Source organism: Nymphalis io, chromosome 10 (assembly GCF_905147045.1).
Source record: "Nymphalis io chromosome 10, ilAglIoxx1.1, whole genome shotgun sequence".
NCBI lineage: Eukaryota > Metazoa > Arthropoda > Insecta > Lepidoptera > Nymphalidae > Nymphalis > Nymphalis io.
The window spans coordinates 11,676,186-11,693,099 of NC_065897.1; the positions used below are offsets into that span (position 1 = coordinate 11,676,186).

At 33.1% G+C, this 16,914-nt stretch overlaps 3 protein-coding genes across 3 annotated transcripts; 1 reads left to right on the forward strand and 2 right to left on the reverse strand.

The window, feature by feature from the left end:
- Nucleotides 1–1,145: 1,145 nt before the first annotated feature.
- On the reverse strand, nucleotides 1,146–7,834 carry LOC126771123 (beta-1-syntrophin). The gene is made up of 5 exons (XM_050490855.1): nucleotides 7,135–7,834; nucleotides 6,308–6,502; nucleotides 5,818–6,035; nucleotides 4,944–5,474; nucleotides 1,146–4,366 (listed from the first exon to the last, which is right to left on the reverse strand). Exons 1-5 carry the CDS (start codon nucleotides 7,628–7,630, stop codon nucleotides 4,271–4,273), a joined length of 1,536 nt encoding a protein of 511 aa, XP_050346812.1. The 5' UTR covers nucleotides 7,631–7,834; the 3' UTR covers nucleotides 1,146–4,270.
- Nucleotides 7,835–9,313: 1,479 nt separating this feature from the next.
- Nucleotides 9,314–11,991, forward strand: LOC126771170 (mediator of RNA polymerase II transcription subunit 8). The gene is made up of 4 exons (XM_050490927.1): nucleotides 9,314–9,839; nucleotides 10,253–10,498; nucleotides 11,297–11,393; nucleotides 11,695–11,991. The coding sequence occupies exons 1-4, from the start codon at nucleotides 9,675–9,677 to the stop codon at nucleotides 11,934–11,936; spliced, it is 750 nt and encodes a 249-aa protein (XP_050346884.1). The 5' UTR covers nucleotides 9,314–9,674; the 3' UTR covers nucleotides 11,937–11,991.
- On the reverse strand, nucleotides 11,983–16,716 carry LOC126771119 (T-complex protein 1 subunit delta). Its single transcript, XM_050490852.1, has 11 exons — nucleotides 16,487–16,716; nucleotides 16,116–16,168; nucleotides 15,894–15,983; nucleotides 15,429–15,596; nucleotides 14,952–15,093; nucleotides 14,570–14,778; nucleotides 14,331–14,470; nucleotides 13,855–14,059; nucleotides 13,177–13,459; nucleotides 12,890–13,089; nucleotides 11,983–12,483 (listed from the first exon to the last, which is right to left on the reverse strand). The coding sequence occupies exons 1-11, from the start codon at nucleotides 16,590–16,592 to the stop codon at nucleotides 12,466–12,468; spliced, it is 1,614 nt and encodes a 537-aa protein (XP_050346809.1). The 5' UTR covers nucleotides 16,593–16,716; the 3' UTR covers nucleotides 11,983–12,465.
- Between the last annotated feature and the right edge of the window lie 198 nt (nucleotides 16,717–16,914).

The following is a 16,914-nucleotide window of genomic DNA, read 5'->3' on the forward strand; positions in this document are numbered from 1 at the left end:
CATTGGTATTGTTAATTTATAGAAGGGCAGTGGTAAGCTAAATGCTAAGATCTCACAGCGCGATTATGTTAGTCACGAGGACAGCGGGATTTATACATTTAAAAAAAAAAGAAAAACAAACAGTTTGTCATCTGTCAGTATTAACCTGTCTCACATAGCATGGGTTAGCTGATAAGTTACATTGTAAAGTGTGTGTATGAGAGAGAGAATGAGTGTGTGTGTATGTGTGTGTGTTATTTTTGTAGAATTGTTTGAAATGAAAGGTTTGAAAATAAATAACTTGAGTATTTGAACTTTTAAAACGTACGAGGTACAAGTTAAGCTAAAGGCACGCGTAAAACACTCGTTACTGTCCAGACGATGTTAATGGTTTATTCACTTTAACTTATTATATAAAGTTAAAATATTTATAAAATTGTTATCATATTAGTAAATAGGCAAATGTTCATAAACAAGGCCTTCAGCGATTTTGAAAGTCAATAATAATGTTCGCTTTCGCCGCGCCGTGAGTTCTTAGCTATTACAAAAAACCTTACAAACAATCAAAATATATACTTATTCAAAATAAAAAGAATTACTGTTACAAGTATTTAAATACTATAATTATTATTCAAATATTTAATAGATAGAATCCAAAACCATTTGTTTCGATTAAAAGTGGTTGACTGACTGGGAGCTAAAATAAAGTAATTATGAGTTGATATCTGAAATATATAACTCGAAGTTAACTAAATGTCACTTATTAAATAGTAACATAACTAACAACATAAGTAACCAAATAGCACTTTTTAATCGTTCGTCTTACTAAAAAAATACTATTATTAAAGTAATACATTTTTTATACTTTAAAAAAATATGATGTAATTAGATGAAAAGAAAATCTAATAATTTATACTGTACTGTACACATATGCAACTTTGATAATACAATAGTTCGGTACCAATGCGTATGGTATGATGATGGCGATAGAAGCCTAAAAGAATTCCCGCGAATTTGTGCTCGTTCGACTTATCTATGAGTCCTTTGGTTATATTGTTATGATAAAAATCTGCTGCTGGACGAGGTAGTACTTATTTTACATACTCATAATTTAAAAAAAAAAAACAAACATAAGTATGTTAATACATAAAATTGTAAATGTGCGTGCTACACATAAAAGCGTGATTTGATTATGAAACGCTAGTCGAAGTCAAATTAAGTAATCTTTAATTATATCTAAACGCTCATTGGTCACCCGTTAATGCCATCGACCAATAGATACATCTATATCAAAGTTATTTGACTTTGATTAGAGTTTCAGAAACGAGATTTTTATATTATTATGCATTGACATGTTTATAAATAATACAAGGCACGATTAAGATGTCACTTTACTTGCGAGACTTAACATGTGCATAGAGTATTAAGCGTAACTGTAAATTGATGAATATTCCTATTTAAAAATGAAATTCGTAATAATCTTAAAAATTATACATTAAATAATACAAAATTAAATAATTCTTTAACTATAAGATACAGAGTAGTAATACGTAGGATATTTTTAATTAAATTGGTAACACGGGGACAGACGAGGTTTGTTTCCACGGACTAGCAAATATTACGTCGAATGACTCAAATGCTATCATTATACACTAGTATCAAGAAAGAGGTAACTAGTATAATATACCCTTTTAATTTTTTCATGTTTTAATAGCATCCATATTCTGATATCGATTATTTTTTAGTAAAAAATGTATAAGTGCTTGGTTTAGTTAAATAGGAAAATACTATGTGCCATTGGTAGTGCGTGTAACGGAGATCTACAGTGAAGGGAATGTACACCCGAGACAATAAAACTACACCGCAAAATTAATATTAAAAAAAGAAGGTTGTATATAAATTCTGAGAGAGTTTTTTAAGCTCACTTGATAACCTTGCTCCGTCTCAACCTGTTGTCTGTAAATCAATTCCAAAGTGACGTTTGTTATGCAAATCGGTGCGTTTTATTATGCTACGGGTCGTTTTGATAAAATAAGATTGTCCTAGACAATTTGACAGATTGTTGTAATAATGCCGGACCGACACAGAGAGGTTAATGTTTGAATGTTTGACATTATATATATATATATAATAGGAAGGCGCACGAGCATGTGGACCACCTGATGGTAAGTGGTCACTAACGCCCATAGACATTGGCATTGTAAGAAATGTTAACCATCGGTTACATCACCAATGCGCCACCAACCTTGGTAACTAACATGTTATGTCCCTTGTGCCTGTAATTACACTGGCTCACTCACCCTTGAAACCGGAACACAACAATACCAAGTACTGCTGTTTTGCGGTAGAATATACATACATACATATACACAATAACACATATACAAATAATTTAATTTTTTTTTTTTACTTTAAGATCTAAATGTACATTTTATGTGTGTTTTACAAACTTTTTTATTTGCTTTATTTATTATTATTTAGCAATTATTATGAATCTAATTTAGCAATGCGATTTTAAACCGATCCATCCCAAAATTCCAAACCATTGTAGATTCAATAAAATCCTGTTACTAACTTGATAGCTTTTATTATAAACTTTATAATAATCAGACCCAGTGTATTACAGTTAGGAATGTTATTGCATTCATATAATTTCCTTAATCATCTCGTCGCGGACAATCTTAACATTTACCAAGAAGGGAATGATATAATAATACTTACAAATAGTACAAAATTAGTCATGATCGAATAGTATACCGAGAAATATCAATTGTATCATAGAAATGCTAAGAGATTACAAGTTTACTGAGACTTACATCATACATTAATTTTGTATAATTGATATGGCAACACGTTTCATTACACAACTTATTATTAATATGATGATTATAATCTATGCGTTTAAGCGTTTCAATTTTTGTATATGGTAACTAAACGGTTCACTCGATGAACACTCGATTTAGCGAGACTTAGATTTGCTCACTTGTGTTCATATTATTAATGTTAACTGTTGGGTAATGTTGTAAATAAATGTTCCTTCGAATTGAAATAAACCAACGTAACTTTAACAACAACGTAATAAAAAATATATTATTAAATAAAAATTGACAATCCATCATGTATTGAACTTTGAATAATTTTTACACATCGAGAAGAGTTAATTTTGAATTTTCATTATATTTATTAAATATATAAATATTTAAAGCATGACATATTTTAATACATTAAATTCAGCTACTTTAACATAAGCCACGTTATATATTACATATGCATTCAAAAATGCAAACGTAGGCCAAAAGATTCAAAAGGCTAGAGGGCCAACAATAACAAAGTATTGCCAATAATAAAATATAAGACCAGCCATTTCGTCCAACAAAAGTCATACCATTGACATAAATGAAAAAACAAGTTATAAACAATTAATTTCGTCCTATTTAATCAGACAATTTAATATAAGGGATTAATGAATTAATTATACTAAACAGTATAATTTTTATATTCCTCATAATATCGTGTTTAAATGTTATTATGTTTAATAATAATACATTTATAATTCTACACGCATCAGATCAGAACGAAACATTATAAATTTACTAGACTTTTAACAAATTATTGCACGTATTGTCGATTACGAAAGCTTCAATCGAAATAATAATAAAACAAATGAGAGTTAGTCAATGGCGAAGTATTCGAGACTAAACATTATCTAATCTTATTAAAGTAAATCTATTCTACATTCGGAAACGTACGAATTACAAAACACTATAACTATTTATATACAACAAATAAATTATAAAAAATATATTATAATCGATAACATATCATACAAATCCTTACTGTATTAATATTAAATAAAATTACAGAGATTCGTTCTTTGGAAGAGCGCAGGATACGTTTTAAATATTAAAAAAAAACCTAATCCAAATTAAATAAAACACAGCTTTGGAATGTAACGGACAAATATTCGTGCGATACTTTGCATTATTATCGCTAATAGTCAATTTCTCTTACAGAATTCTAGAGAGACCGGCAACACTTCAGTCGGAAACACAAGAAAATAATATGAACACCGTCTCGATGTCGTAACTAAGTCAAACAGCATCATCTCGCAACGCCAGAACATACGAACAGAAAGAAATCGTCGAACCGTCGTAGGGGGCGCGCATCCGGTCAGTGTACGGCTACGGCAATGCTATGGCGCGGCTAGGGCGCGACTAGGGCGTGGCTAGGACGCGGCTGGGGCGCGGCTAGGACACGACTAGGGCGCAGCTAGGGCGCTGCTGGGGCGCGGCTAGAGCGCGTCGGCCGGCAGCGCGTGCACTCGCGCGCACAGCAGGTTGTGTAAAATAAACACCGCCGGCTTGGGGCTGCCCTCCATGTCCAGTTCCTGCGAATGCAAATGGTGGCATAAACGATGTGTTCCACAATCTTACGCGACAAATAAAGCGGTATGTACAAATTCATCATCATCATTTTGATATCACTATGTATGTAAAAAACCCTGATATACATTTGCCTTTAACGCGAAACGGAAGTGGTTTATTTTTTCCTTTTTCTTTCTTTGCTGGAAAAACGCGTTTGCGCGTTTCCCGTTTAAAATGTTAACATATTTTTTTAACCCTTATACAAGCATGTAATCTCCACATCGAGAAGACTCAATTGTAAATATATTCGGTTAAATGTATTACTGTATGTCATTATTGATCGTTTAATTGTAGTCAGTTTTGTGGCCTAAATAAAAAAAAAAACCGACATTGAAGGCGTCATTTCTTTGCGAATCCACAATAAAAATAGATAGTCAAGATCTCGACCAACGATATCGCGGCAATTCATTGTCAAAGTTGTTTACTTGTTTTTACTTCTCTCGTGCCTGGAATATTCGATTAATAATAACGTCATATGTCGACGCAGTTTTAGGTCGCGGACGCTACTCCGTCGCTAGGAACGAGGTGCAGGGCACTCACGAGCGTGTCGTCGTCGGCGAAGTGCAGCCACAGCGCGGCGCGGTCGTCGTCGGCCGAGGCGCGCAGCGCGTGCAGCGGGCGGCGGTACAGCGCGCGCGCGCCGCCGCGGCCCAGCGAGCCCGCCGCCTCCCACACGCACACGCCGCCCGCGCCCAGCGACAGGCGCGCGCTGGCGCCGCGGTACCGGCAGCGGAACGTGAACTCGGGCTGCGCGCGCACGGCGTGGTGCGCGCCGTCCACCAGCGCGCCCGCCGCCGCCGCCAGGTCGTGCGGCGCGTCGGCCCGCAGCGCGCGCACGCACAGCCCGCCCGCCGTGCCCGCGCGCACGCCCAGCGCCGCCGCGCCCGAGCCGCGCCGCCACCACGCCAGCCGCGTGGCCGCCAGCCCGAAGCTCTCGGCCGGCGCGCACCACGCCTCGCCCGACCACGGCGCCGCCTCGTACAGCCGCAGCTCCCGGTCCGTGATGGCGACGAACGTCGGCTGCCACCCCTCCGTCTCGTCCGAGTCGTCGGATCCGCCGGACGCACCCATCTGGGGGAGAAATCCGTCGTTTGCTGATTATTTACCACGGGACATCAAATTATATTTAAATAATACTACCGAATAAAATTTATTACTTTGAATATACGCATGATATCTATGAAACTGACTATTATATAATAATTTATTTTTAAATTTTTCTTTTCTTTCGTTAATATTTTAGATGCTCAGTGCCTCTTTTGCATGTCATGGTTACCTATATATAAGTATAGCACCCTTAGACCTATAAATTTGTAATTATTACTGTACGTCATGTTAGTAACCTAAATAAATAAATATACAATATATATGTTAGGCGACCTTACACCCCAAAAACAATAGTAAAGAAGCTCACGTGGTCCTGCGGCGGGCGCCTGGCGAGCCAGCCGGCGTAGCGCACGTCGCCTATGAGCGAGCGCAGGCGGGGCCGCGCGCGGGCCAGCGCCGCCCGCGCCGCGCGCCGCGCCGCCGCGTGCAGCGCGCGGTGCCAGCCCGCCGCCGACGAGCTGCACGGCGCGCGCAGCGCCAGCGCGTGCACGCCGTCGGGCGAGTAGATTTCTATCGTGCGCTCCTCTGTGGAAGTCCACATTGCCGATTGTACACGACACACTACATCCAATTTTAAAACTTTTTAATGTGACTAGGATGTTAGTTGCTTTACTTACAAAATAATCATTGTAATTCAACAGCTGCAAATGGATAATTAATTCTTTTTAGCAATTTTATTGAAAAATTAACTATTATTGAATTCTTTCATTTTTTCTTATTTTCAATTTGTGCTCTTACTTGTAGAATTATTATATTTGTCGTGGTTATATTTTTTTATGGAACGATGCATTAGTTACCTGGATCATGGTGTCGAAGATTCTTAGCGACACAGGCCATGAGAAGTGGTACATATCTCGTATCAGCACGTCGACGTCTAGGTGAGGGCGGTGATGGTGGAGTTTCTACCATATAGCCACGTTGCAGTTCCCATCCCACTTCACTAATAATTGAAGCTTTACGAAAATATGGAGTAACTTCACGGAGATATTTAACTGTAACATATAATAATTATATTCTAAGCTTTAGTAATAAGGTAAAGTAAGAATTTAAAAAAAAACATAATGACTTTTATAGTGTTTTGATAACTATTAATATAACTTTGGTATATTGATACAAGAGAAAAAGTTATTGTGATAAAATTTCTTCAATCTACATATGGATTTTTTTTTATTCTGTCATCATTGTTACACATATTTGTATGAGTAGTATATTTATCTATTATTATATTAAGTTGTCAATGTTCATAGTGACAAAAGTTTCTGTATATAACTTGAGTCGAAAACAAGAATTTAGATGTAATTTTTGGCAAATTTTTAAAGACAGTTGCAAACACAGATATTATCAAGTGTTATAGACCACTGTTATAATATCATCAGCAAAGATTGAGTCATATAAGTTATGTTGATGAAGGTTAATTAATAGGTTAATTCAATTACTTTATGTTAAGCCTATTAGATATGTACTTCTAACCAAAAAAAACATACATAGCAAAGGAATACACAAAATAGTAAGTAAATACATGATGAGAATTTATTTAAACATATTATTTATAAAAAGATACATTATAATAAAGATGGGCTAATTTATACTATGCAATATATAAATTAAAAAAAAGAGAACTTACCTTCCAGTTGAACCATTTTTCCAGCTCTTTTAAGGGCCTTAACGGCTTCCTCATGAGTGGCATCTTTCAAATCTTCTCCATTAACTGAAAGTATAGCATCACCCACATAAAGTTGTTCTGTAAGGTCTGCTGCCATACCCTTAAATATCTTTGATATAAGTATGGGCATGTTATTTTCTATTCCTCCCTTAATTGATATCCCCAAGCCATTATTATCTGATTTAACAACTTGCACCATCCGTTTCTGATTAGCAATAGCTTCCGGTACTTCAGTGAAGTCACTGTTCGGTGTCTCAACATTGTTATTGTTTAAGGTACCGTTTAGAGTTGTGGTAGCGTCGTAGCCATCATCTAAGCATACACTAAGATAATCATCCTCCAAGGAACAATGCACCCGATACCAAACGCCGCGAACTAATGTTTCTAGTAGACCGGATCTTCCAGTGGTTGCATTTGGACTTTCGCTACCGCCACTAGATGCACCGTTCTCCACCATAATTTCCACTAAAATAGTATGATAACTTGATGCTTCAATGCAATAAATATGTAAATATGTAGCCTTAAATTATTTGAAAAAATTTTAAACCAGATGTTAAAAGTAATGTTCAATACAAAATTATTCTCATTACATTTTAATATTATTTAATTATACTTTCATTTAAAGTGAAGTAACTCAGTATTAACCATTGACACGAGATAATCGAATGAATACAACTGATATTTTACAATCAATAATACTATCAAATTAAAATTACTATAGAAAATACAGATGAAATATTATCAAACTTCAAACTACAGATTATAAAATATCATTTTAACTTCATATGTTTTTCGGCTATGTATACACGGTATGGTACTTGAATTAATTTTGTTGTATTTATAAATGTTAAGTATAGATCCATCGTTACCAGCAATTCATACACAAAAAGCTTCATAACTTTATTTATTTATCAAGTAGTTAAATATAGAAAAAAATACTTCAAATAAAAATTATTTATTTAATATAAAGATTATTTACGTATAGATAGTTAAGTTAAAAATTGCCACTGTTTCAGAAAATAAAATATACTGACCTGAGAAGAACTTGAGGTCTTTTTTCATATCTTTTAATTGTTTAATCATTATTTTTTTCAAGTTAAAAATTCTTTTTTTTTCAAGCAATTTAATTTATAATACCTTAATAATGATCCCATAGACCCAATTATTTGCAAAAAAAACTGATGTCATAGGATTATTCTGACGAGTTGTTATTTGTTTTAATCTATAGAAAAGTATTACTAGAAGACTAGTAGACAGAGAAACAAATAGACCAAGGGGCCGTGAAACCGCGATTGAGACAGAGATAGTTTGTCAAAGTGTGCGTAAAATGTTGCCATATTAACTGCATTCCCTGTTTTGGAAGATAAATAATTTTCAGGATTTAACTAAAACAAAATAACATTATTAAATTTTACTTTTTAATAATTATTATACATTTTTTTATTAAAATATTTTTTTGTCTTCCAACTACACCCAAAAACCGTTGCATTGTTTGTTTTTATTTCCGTTATCAATAGTACTTCAGCAATAAGATTCTTTGTCTACGATTACTATGGGGCGTAGACCGTAGACAGGGAAACTAATAGACGCAATGACGATTTCCTTCTCACTTACACAAGAAAGAGAACGAAGATTACGTTACAAATGATTTAGACAGAGATAGAATTATCAAATCTATTGTCCCTTATCGCGTAACCAGTTTTATCAAGGTCGGCTACTCAAGTAGCGAAACAAACATGACAGTTGGTGCGATCATCATGTTGTTTTTAAATATATTATTTTTCCTATTTTTAATTTCCTAATGACAACATAATTTAACACTCTTCTTGAATTTATACTATTATTACATTTCGAGTCAAGAGGTTTACATAGAAATGTATTTGGCAACCATTCTTTATTAATAATTTAATTGAGTGTTTTAGATTATTAATAACGGAAACAAAACAAAAAATGTAACGGTTTTTGGGTGTAGTTGGAAAACAAAAAAATATTTTATTTAAAAAAAATATATATTAAAAAATAAAACTCTAAAAACCTCATTTCGTCTTAATTAAATCCTTAATATTATTTATTTCCCAAATAGGGTACGCAGTTACTATGGCAACATTATACACACATTGACAAACTATCTCTGTCTCAAACGCGATTTCACGGTCCCTTGGTTCATTAATTCCTCTGTTTAAAGTAATTAGTAATTATAGTTTCCCTTTCTACGCAAAACTAACAAGTTACAGTGACAGATTCTGACAAATTCTAAATGTGACAAAGTGGACATTATAATTTATATGAATTTCACGTGATTTGTGCAGATACACGCCATAACAATAAATAAGGGTCTAATAAGTGTTATTTGTTGTTAATTTAACAATTTACAGTAACAATTTAACATTTAAAGTATTAACTATACATATCTGTCAATTGAACACTGCCAAGCAGTTATCAAATGCTAAAATATAATTATATGGGTATTTATAATATAAGCTTAAAAACACGATATAACCATGCAACGTGAAGAAAAACAATTGGAAGTTACATTGCACGCTATTTTAAACAGAGTAAATGATCTTAAGTCTGCTATACAGGGGTTAATAGCAAAATTAGAAACAGAATATGAAACAATAAATTGGCCTACGTTTCTTGATAATTACGCTATATTGTCTGGGCATGTAAGTATTTTTCTCGATTATACGCAATGAAAATTATAAATGTATATCTCTAATTTTATACAATAATATTTTTATTTTTGGCACCCATAAGCCTTGTTTTACTACTTAAATATTCAGCTACTTCATATAAGTGCGACCAAAATATTAGATTCACTGTATATTCTATAAACCTTGTAAAAACTAATATCTACAAGTAAGTCGTACTAATTAAGTGATAATATTGTATTGATCACAGGTTATCTTATATCCCTGAACAATTTTTTTGCTGTTTTATTTCATATATGATTTTTTGCAAAGGTGGCTGAATATTCGTTATTTGAATAAATAATCATATTTGTTGCAACTGCTTTATTTATTTTGATAATAATCATTTTAAAAAATTTGGGAAACTCATGTTTATTTTACTTTTTTAGTTGACAGGCTTAAGCAAAATTCTTCAAAATGAGTTGCCTCCATCATTAAGATCAGTTGTAGTGTTACCTTTACAATTGGGATGTGAGCGTGATGAGGAACTAGCAAGGCTGTCAGAAGGGAGAGTGCCAGCTTGTACACATGACCTCGTCCCGGATCTGCTACGTACAAAGCCTGAGCCACAAGCAGAGCAAAGACTACAGCAGTTAAACCACAAAGCTAGCACATTAAGCTATGATACTGCTCAGGTACTTTAACGATCATTAGATTTAATTCTTTGATATCATATTATCAGATCCCATGACCACAAAATAAAGTATGTTTTTTCTTATATTAATACATTGGACCTACTGTGTCAGCCCCTGATTAGACTAGAAGAGAATAAAACAACAAAAAATGTATAGTTTACACCTTTCTGACATGTTTTGCTGCTAACTCCATTCAAATCACATATTAAAAACTTAAGATGTCTTTATGTGAAATAATATATATTATTATAAAATATGTATTATATTATAATAATATATAAAATATGTTTAATGTTACTAAAAAGAACTAATTTTGACGATATCAAAACATAACTGCATATCTTTTAATTACCTTTTTAAAATCCTTCAAGATAACAAACTAAAAAGATAGCAATTCAACAAATATACAGCATCACTAGGGATGATTCTAACAATACCAAATCCTATCCGGTATTTGATTGTATTTCATATTTTGTACAGTAGGTATTTTTATAATCATTTTAGGCTTTAACACATTGTAAATAAAATAAAAATTAAATAGGAGTTATGCTGTAATAAATTCAGGTACATTCACATTGTCACATTATATTCACATACATAGTCTATATAGGATTATTAGTCCTGAAAATATATTGGGCAGTTGTGTAATAAAATTAGACTGAAAAGATTAGTGTGTTTTTAAGATGTGATTAAAGAATGCTGAAATATTATCAATTTTAATTTTACAGGAAATTCAGTATAATCTAGATGAGATGAGAATATTGTGTATTATTGCTAAATATCAATGTCTTTTTACAGAAACAGGTAGCACAATTTACAAAAGTTGTAAGTCATGTATGGGAAATTATATCAAAAGGTCGTGAAGATTGGGAAGGAGAGTCAATGAGATCTGCAGGTATTTTATTTTTATTAAAAGTTAGAAGAAATCGTCCAAATTGCTTCAAACATTAGATAAATCTCATGACAATTTCTTTTAGGGTTAGCACCTAATTTTAATCATTAAAAGTTTTGTTGATAAAAATTGTTATGTTTTGTATTGGCTCTTGTATTCTAAATAATTAATATACATTGTATTAACCATCTAAAATATTGTAATGATAATTTATTTTTCTTGAAATGTGATAGTAATATTATAACATCAGTTTTATATATATTTCTTTAAAAGCAATTTTAACATAATATTTATTATATTTTAGGTATACAGCCAACACATAGCATAGCTGACACCCATGCTTTAGTAACAGCAGTAGGAACTGGTAAAGGACTCCGACCGGGAATGCCACCTATTGGACCACCTGGTGTTGGAACACCTGGAATGGGCCCTGCTAGAGGCCCAACTCCTCAGATGGGTGCTGCGACTCCTACTATGCCCAAAGCACCTTCAGCAATTAAGACCAATATAAAGGCCGCAAACCAAATTCATCCATATCAACGATAACTTGTAAATATATAAAAATAATAAACATTATAAAATAAAACATGTATAAATCTTAGTAATTTTTATTTAAATTAGTTTTTAAGAACTAAAAATATTTCGCGTCTTAACTAAAGCATTACGAGCTCTAATGTAATTACTATTATATAAACAAACAAATAAGCCATTCTTTCTGCATTTCATGAATAAACACTAAAAAATATGTGACATAAGATATTTAACAGAAATATTGGCCCAGGTCATACACAATATCTTTTAATTGAATTGTACTAAAAATACTATTACTTGTTTTTCACAGTTTTGGCTTAAAAAAAGTAATAATTCTTTTAGTTGTCAATATAATCTTTAAAAATTGTGTACGACAAAATCAATACAATTTGAAGAAAACTGAAGTGTGTGCATTAATTACAAAATTTGCAATATTTATTACAAATACCATAATGGGCTAGCCAAAAACTAAATACATGAGTAGGTTGTTAATACTTTGTGATTTAATTTTTTATTAATTAATAATTATTAAGTGCATTACTCCTTAATTCAGCGTATTGACCTGAAAATAAATAAATAATATGTTAATTTTGTAATTTTTTTCCATGACATTATGGTAACATCTTCATTTGAAGTATATAGGGTATTTGCCATATGTTTTAGTATATTTTGTTAAAATGATGATAATATAAAAAAAAATTGTATGAAAGAAACAAGTAATCAATTCTGTTATCATTATCACTTGGTAGATAATGATAACAATACACATGACACTCACAGGATGATGAAACTGTAACCAGTATCATTTCGTTATATGTACTTTTATCAGAAGAAAAATAAATTTATAATATTATTGCGTGATTTTTCTAATTATTTCTTTTCTATATATAATAAATAATAATATATAATTCACTATTATATTATAATTTACGCACATCGTCAAACGTTCGCCTCACATGCATACTTACGATATCATCAATTTTGAGGATAGCGCGCACGGTCTCAGTGGCCAGCGCGAGTGCGGACGCCGTGACGTGGAGCGGCTGCAGCACGTGCTCTTGACGCATGTCGGTGACGCGCCCGCGCCTTACGTTCACGCCGGCACCGCTCTGCGTGCCGCTTGCGTATGCCGCGCGAAGCTCGGTCACAGTTTCGATAGGGTTCAGACCTAGAAGAGTAACGTTTGCCGATCAATATACGAAACGCACAAGCTAATGAACGCTTATAAACGTCACACATATACGATGATAGTAACCTGCATTCTCGGCAAGCGTAGAGGGAATGACTTCGAGCGCGTCGGCATAAGCCCTGAAACAGTAGTGGTCCGCACCGGGTGCCACGATAGCGGCGCGGGCCAGCTCAGCGGCGGCGGCGGCCTCGGGCGCGCCCCCGCCCGGCACGAGCGCGGGCCGGCGCGCCACGCAGCGCACGGCGCACAGCGCGTCATGCAGCGAGCGCGCCGCCTCCGCCACTACGGCGCCGCTCGTACCGCGCACCAGCACCGACACGGTGTGGCCTCCGCCGGAGCAACCCGTCATCTATTGTAACATCATTCTCTATTAAGCTCTCGAACAACTCGTTAGGTTATCCAAAATACTGATAACTAGCTGTATTCAACACCTAATTTTTAAATAAACTGTCTTATGTATAAACATTGCTCAGTGGTTTTTTACTTAAACACTGATTATGCTATTTATGCCATTTATTTGACATTCGAAAGAAAAGGACAGTATTGTTTCACTAATCACCTGCTTTTGCTAAACCCAACATTTATATGTTATGCTGTAGAGAGTCCTGATTATTAGTAGAGACGTTTAAAAAGTGGTTTAAGATTTTTACATATATATATGTTAATAAAGACAATATTTATTTTTAAAATCTTACTATATGTATTAGTTCGAATAAAAAAAGTTTGAAAGTCTAATTTTTTTACCTTAATATACTTTCCAGAAGGCTCGTTTACTTCTTCTACAAGATCTACATTAACCAAATTTTCAGCTGTAAAATGATCCAAGGAAGCAATGGGACGGCATCCAAGAGTTTTGCAAACAAACTCAATGTCTTCACGCTCAATGTCTTTAATAACCATTGTCTTGATTTTATCTAAGAAGTGAATAGCTAGATCACTTAGCGCATCCCTGTAATATGCATTACATATTTTAATTTTTACAATTACTAATAAACATCTTCGCCAAAATTGTATACTACTTTTATTTAGGCTGTATCCATGTTTAGTATTTTTTTCTCTTTGTGGTGTACAATAAAGTATAAAGTAATCTCATCTATTACATTGTATAATAACAATATATTGTATATAACACAACTAAATAGAAGAAAATATTTATTTTTATGATATTAGTTAAGATGTTCAATAAATGCATTGAATTAATAATAAAGTTGATTACAAACCTTAAAATAGATTTCTGTACCAGCAATAGAGTACAGCCAGCTTTTTTTATTTGCTTTACAATGTTTAAAATGTACTGACGCTCTTCTTTTAGAACACGGTCCATAGCAGCATAGTCTGATACAATCACATTGTGATCCATCTGTTGTTTTCCATAAAAAAAAAAAAAAAACAATATTTTAAAAGTTATTTGATTAAATTAAGAATTCTTTCTATAAAAATAACTTTGAAAATAACTCACGTCAGTTTTCGGCGGAGAGATACAAAATTGGATAAGTCCAACTTTAGCTTTTTCAATGCGGTGAGGTCCATTGACATTAGAAGCGCGGTGCGGGATTACAAGCCCCTGAATCAGCTCAGTGTCTTCAACGGTACCGCCGATACGTTCAATTACTTTAACGTCGCGAAGGTCAACACGCGCGCCCACTCCTCCTTGGATTGGCTCCATTACTAAAACATTTCATATGAATAATTCTAATTCTCAATTCTTTTTAAAAGAGAAATATATAACATTACACTTTGTTTTTAAAAATACATAAACATCAAATTATTTGACATTCAATTCTTATTAATAACTTCAATTCCATACAAGATTGTAAGATAGTGATCATGATTATTCATACCTGAACGGATTGCCTGAACTGCGATTGGTGCCAAAATCGTAGAGTGCTGGGATACAACTTTCGAATTAAGAGATGTTGCTGCTGCTTTTAAGAGTGCATCTTCATTTGACAAATCAACTGGTATCGATAATCCTTCTACTACCTGTTTTTTTAAAATGAATAACACATTTAACAACAATAAACTATATACTAGAAGCATTTGACATATATAAAATTATGTGATAAATAATATGTGAAATTAAAATAGTTAATAATCAATATTTATTATGGACTTATTTTCGTATAACTATCATTATTTTTACAAATGTTACTAAAATATAAATATAGCTATGTCACAGATTATATCTATTAAACTATATTCAATATTATAAGTTATAATTATTTCATATTGTTGTGCATACATCAAGATACACAACACTGTCATTTTTTACTATAAAACTAAATACATATGCAAGATTTATATTGAATGAATATTACCTGCAAAGCCATTTGCAAGGCCTTCTGGAAGCCATCTGATATAACTGTGGGGTGGATGCCTTTTTGAAGAAGTTTTTCAGCTGCGTCAAGTAATGCTCCTGCTATTACCACCACTGATGTAGTACCATCACCTGCCTCAATGTCTTGTGCCCTTGACAGCTCAACTAACTAAAATAAAAACAATACAAGCTTAAGCTGTTTTTTTTTATGGGATATAAAATATAGCTATGATATGAAAAGTTTATTTAAGTAATTCATACAAAATCATTTCCATGTTCAATCATTCTAGAAGCTATGTATATGAATGTATTTGAGTCATTAAAATTATTGCAATTGTAAAAACAGACATTTTTATGAATAAATCTAAATATCTCAAAAAATTAATTCCTTTGTTTAATAAACATAACACTGACTATTCCCACAGAACATAACAATAACTAATAAAGTGTCAGAATAAAGAATTACCATTTTAGCTGCTGGGTGTATGACACTCATCTGTTTTAAGATAGTTGCTCCATCATTAGTAATGGTAACCTCACCATTAGCGGCTTGAATCTGCAATAGCAATAATTATGAAGATTGTTTTAAAATATTTGAATATTAGGAGGTTATCTTTGAAAAGCTAGAAAAAACTTTGTAAATCACAAAATTAGAAGAATTATATTATAATAAGTTTTGTTTGATTACCATTTTGTCCATTCCACGGGGACCAAGGCTGGTTCTAATCGCATCTGACACAGCTGTAAAATATCAAAATTATTTAACTATTTATTAGAAAAAAATAAACTTTTTTAACTGCATTCCATTTATTTTACATATCATGTAACTGTTACGAAATATATCATTCAAATTAAAATAAAGATTTTATGTAAAAATACACAAAATAAAACCGGGTGTAGGAAATGACTAAAATTGACATATCATTATTTTGATAAACAGTTTGGATGAAGATCTGCATATAACTATTTATGACTTTAATTTTTACTGTTATATTTTATTTTAGAATGTAAAGCGGCACGTTAAATAATTCAAGAATATTTAAGTTATATTATATTAACCTTTAGCGGCATTTATATTGCTTAAACGAATGTCAGTTGGCTTGCTTTTGTCTTTGTAAATGGCTGAATTAACCTTCCCAGCATCACCACCAGCTTTAGGAGCCATTTTAGTATTGTATATAGACGTTTTAATTAATTAATTATTGAGATTATTATGGATTTAAAACCGCTTATGGTTCACAATCTCAAGTCTATTCGCAACAAAAATTCTTAATATATACTATGACAAGTGACACTGTCACTCTGACAGTTTGGATTTACTTTGACTTACTTTGTTTTGTTTATGGAGTGTGAAGGTAAGAAGAAGTATCTCATATTCTCATTTTTACCCGGAAAAATTTCTACTAAAATGTGTGAAATAAGCATTTCATAAATTGTTATATACCTAAAGAAAGGCGAATTGATGGTTACTAATTTATTTTCGTGTT

Coding starts and splice junctions, on each gene's coding strand:
- LOC126771170 (XM_050490927.1), top strand. CDS start 9,675: ATGCAACGTGAAGAAAAACAATTGGAAGTTACATTGCACGCTATTTTA. Junction 9,840..10,252: donor ACGCTATATTGTCTGGGCAT/GTAAGTATTTTT, acceptor TTACTTTTTTAG/TTGACAGGCTTAAGCAAAAT. Junction 10,499..11,296: donor TAAGCTATGATACTGCTCAG/GTACTTTAACGA, acceptor GTCTTTTTACAG/AAACAGGTAGCACAATTTAC.
- LOC126771119 (XM_050490852.1), bottom strand. CDS start 16,592: ATGGCTCCTAAAGCTGGTGGTGATGCTGGGAAGGTTAATTCAGCCATT. Junction 14,471..14,569: donor TCTCTCCGCCGAAAACTGAC/GTGAGTTATTTT, acceptor GGAAAACAACAG/ATGGATCACAATGTGATTGT. Junction 13,460..13,854: donor CTTCTGGAAAGTATATTAAG/GTAAAAAAATTA, acceptor ATGTTACAATAG/ATGACGGGTTGCTCCGGCGG.
- LOC126771123 (XM_050490855.1), bottom strand. CDS start 7,630: ATGGTGGAGAACGGTGCATCTAGTGGCGGTAGCGAAAGTCCAAATGCA. Junction 6,503..7,134: donor AAAAATGGTTCAACTGGAAG/GTAAGTTCTCTT, acceptor TATATGTTACAG/TTAAATATCTCCGTGAAGTT. Junction 5,475..5,817: donor GGCGCCCGCCGCAGGACCAC/GTGAGCTTCTTT, acceptor TTTCTCCCCCAG/ATGGGTGCGTCCGGCGGATC.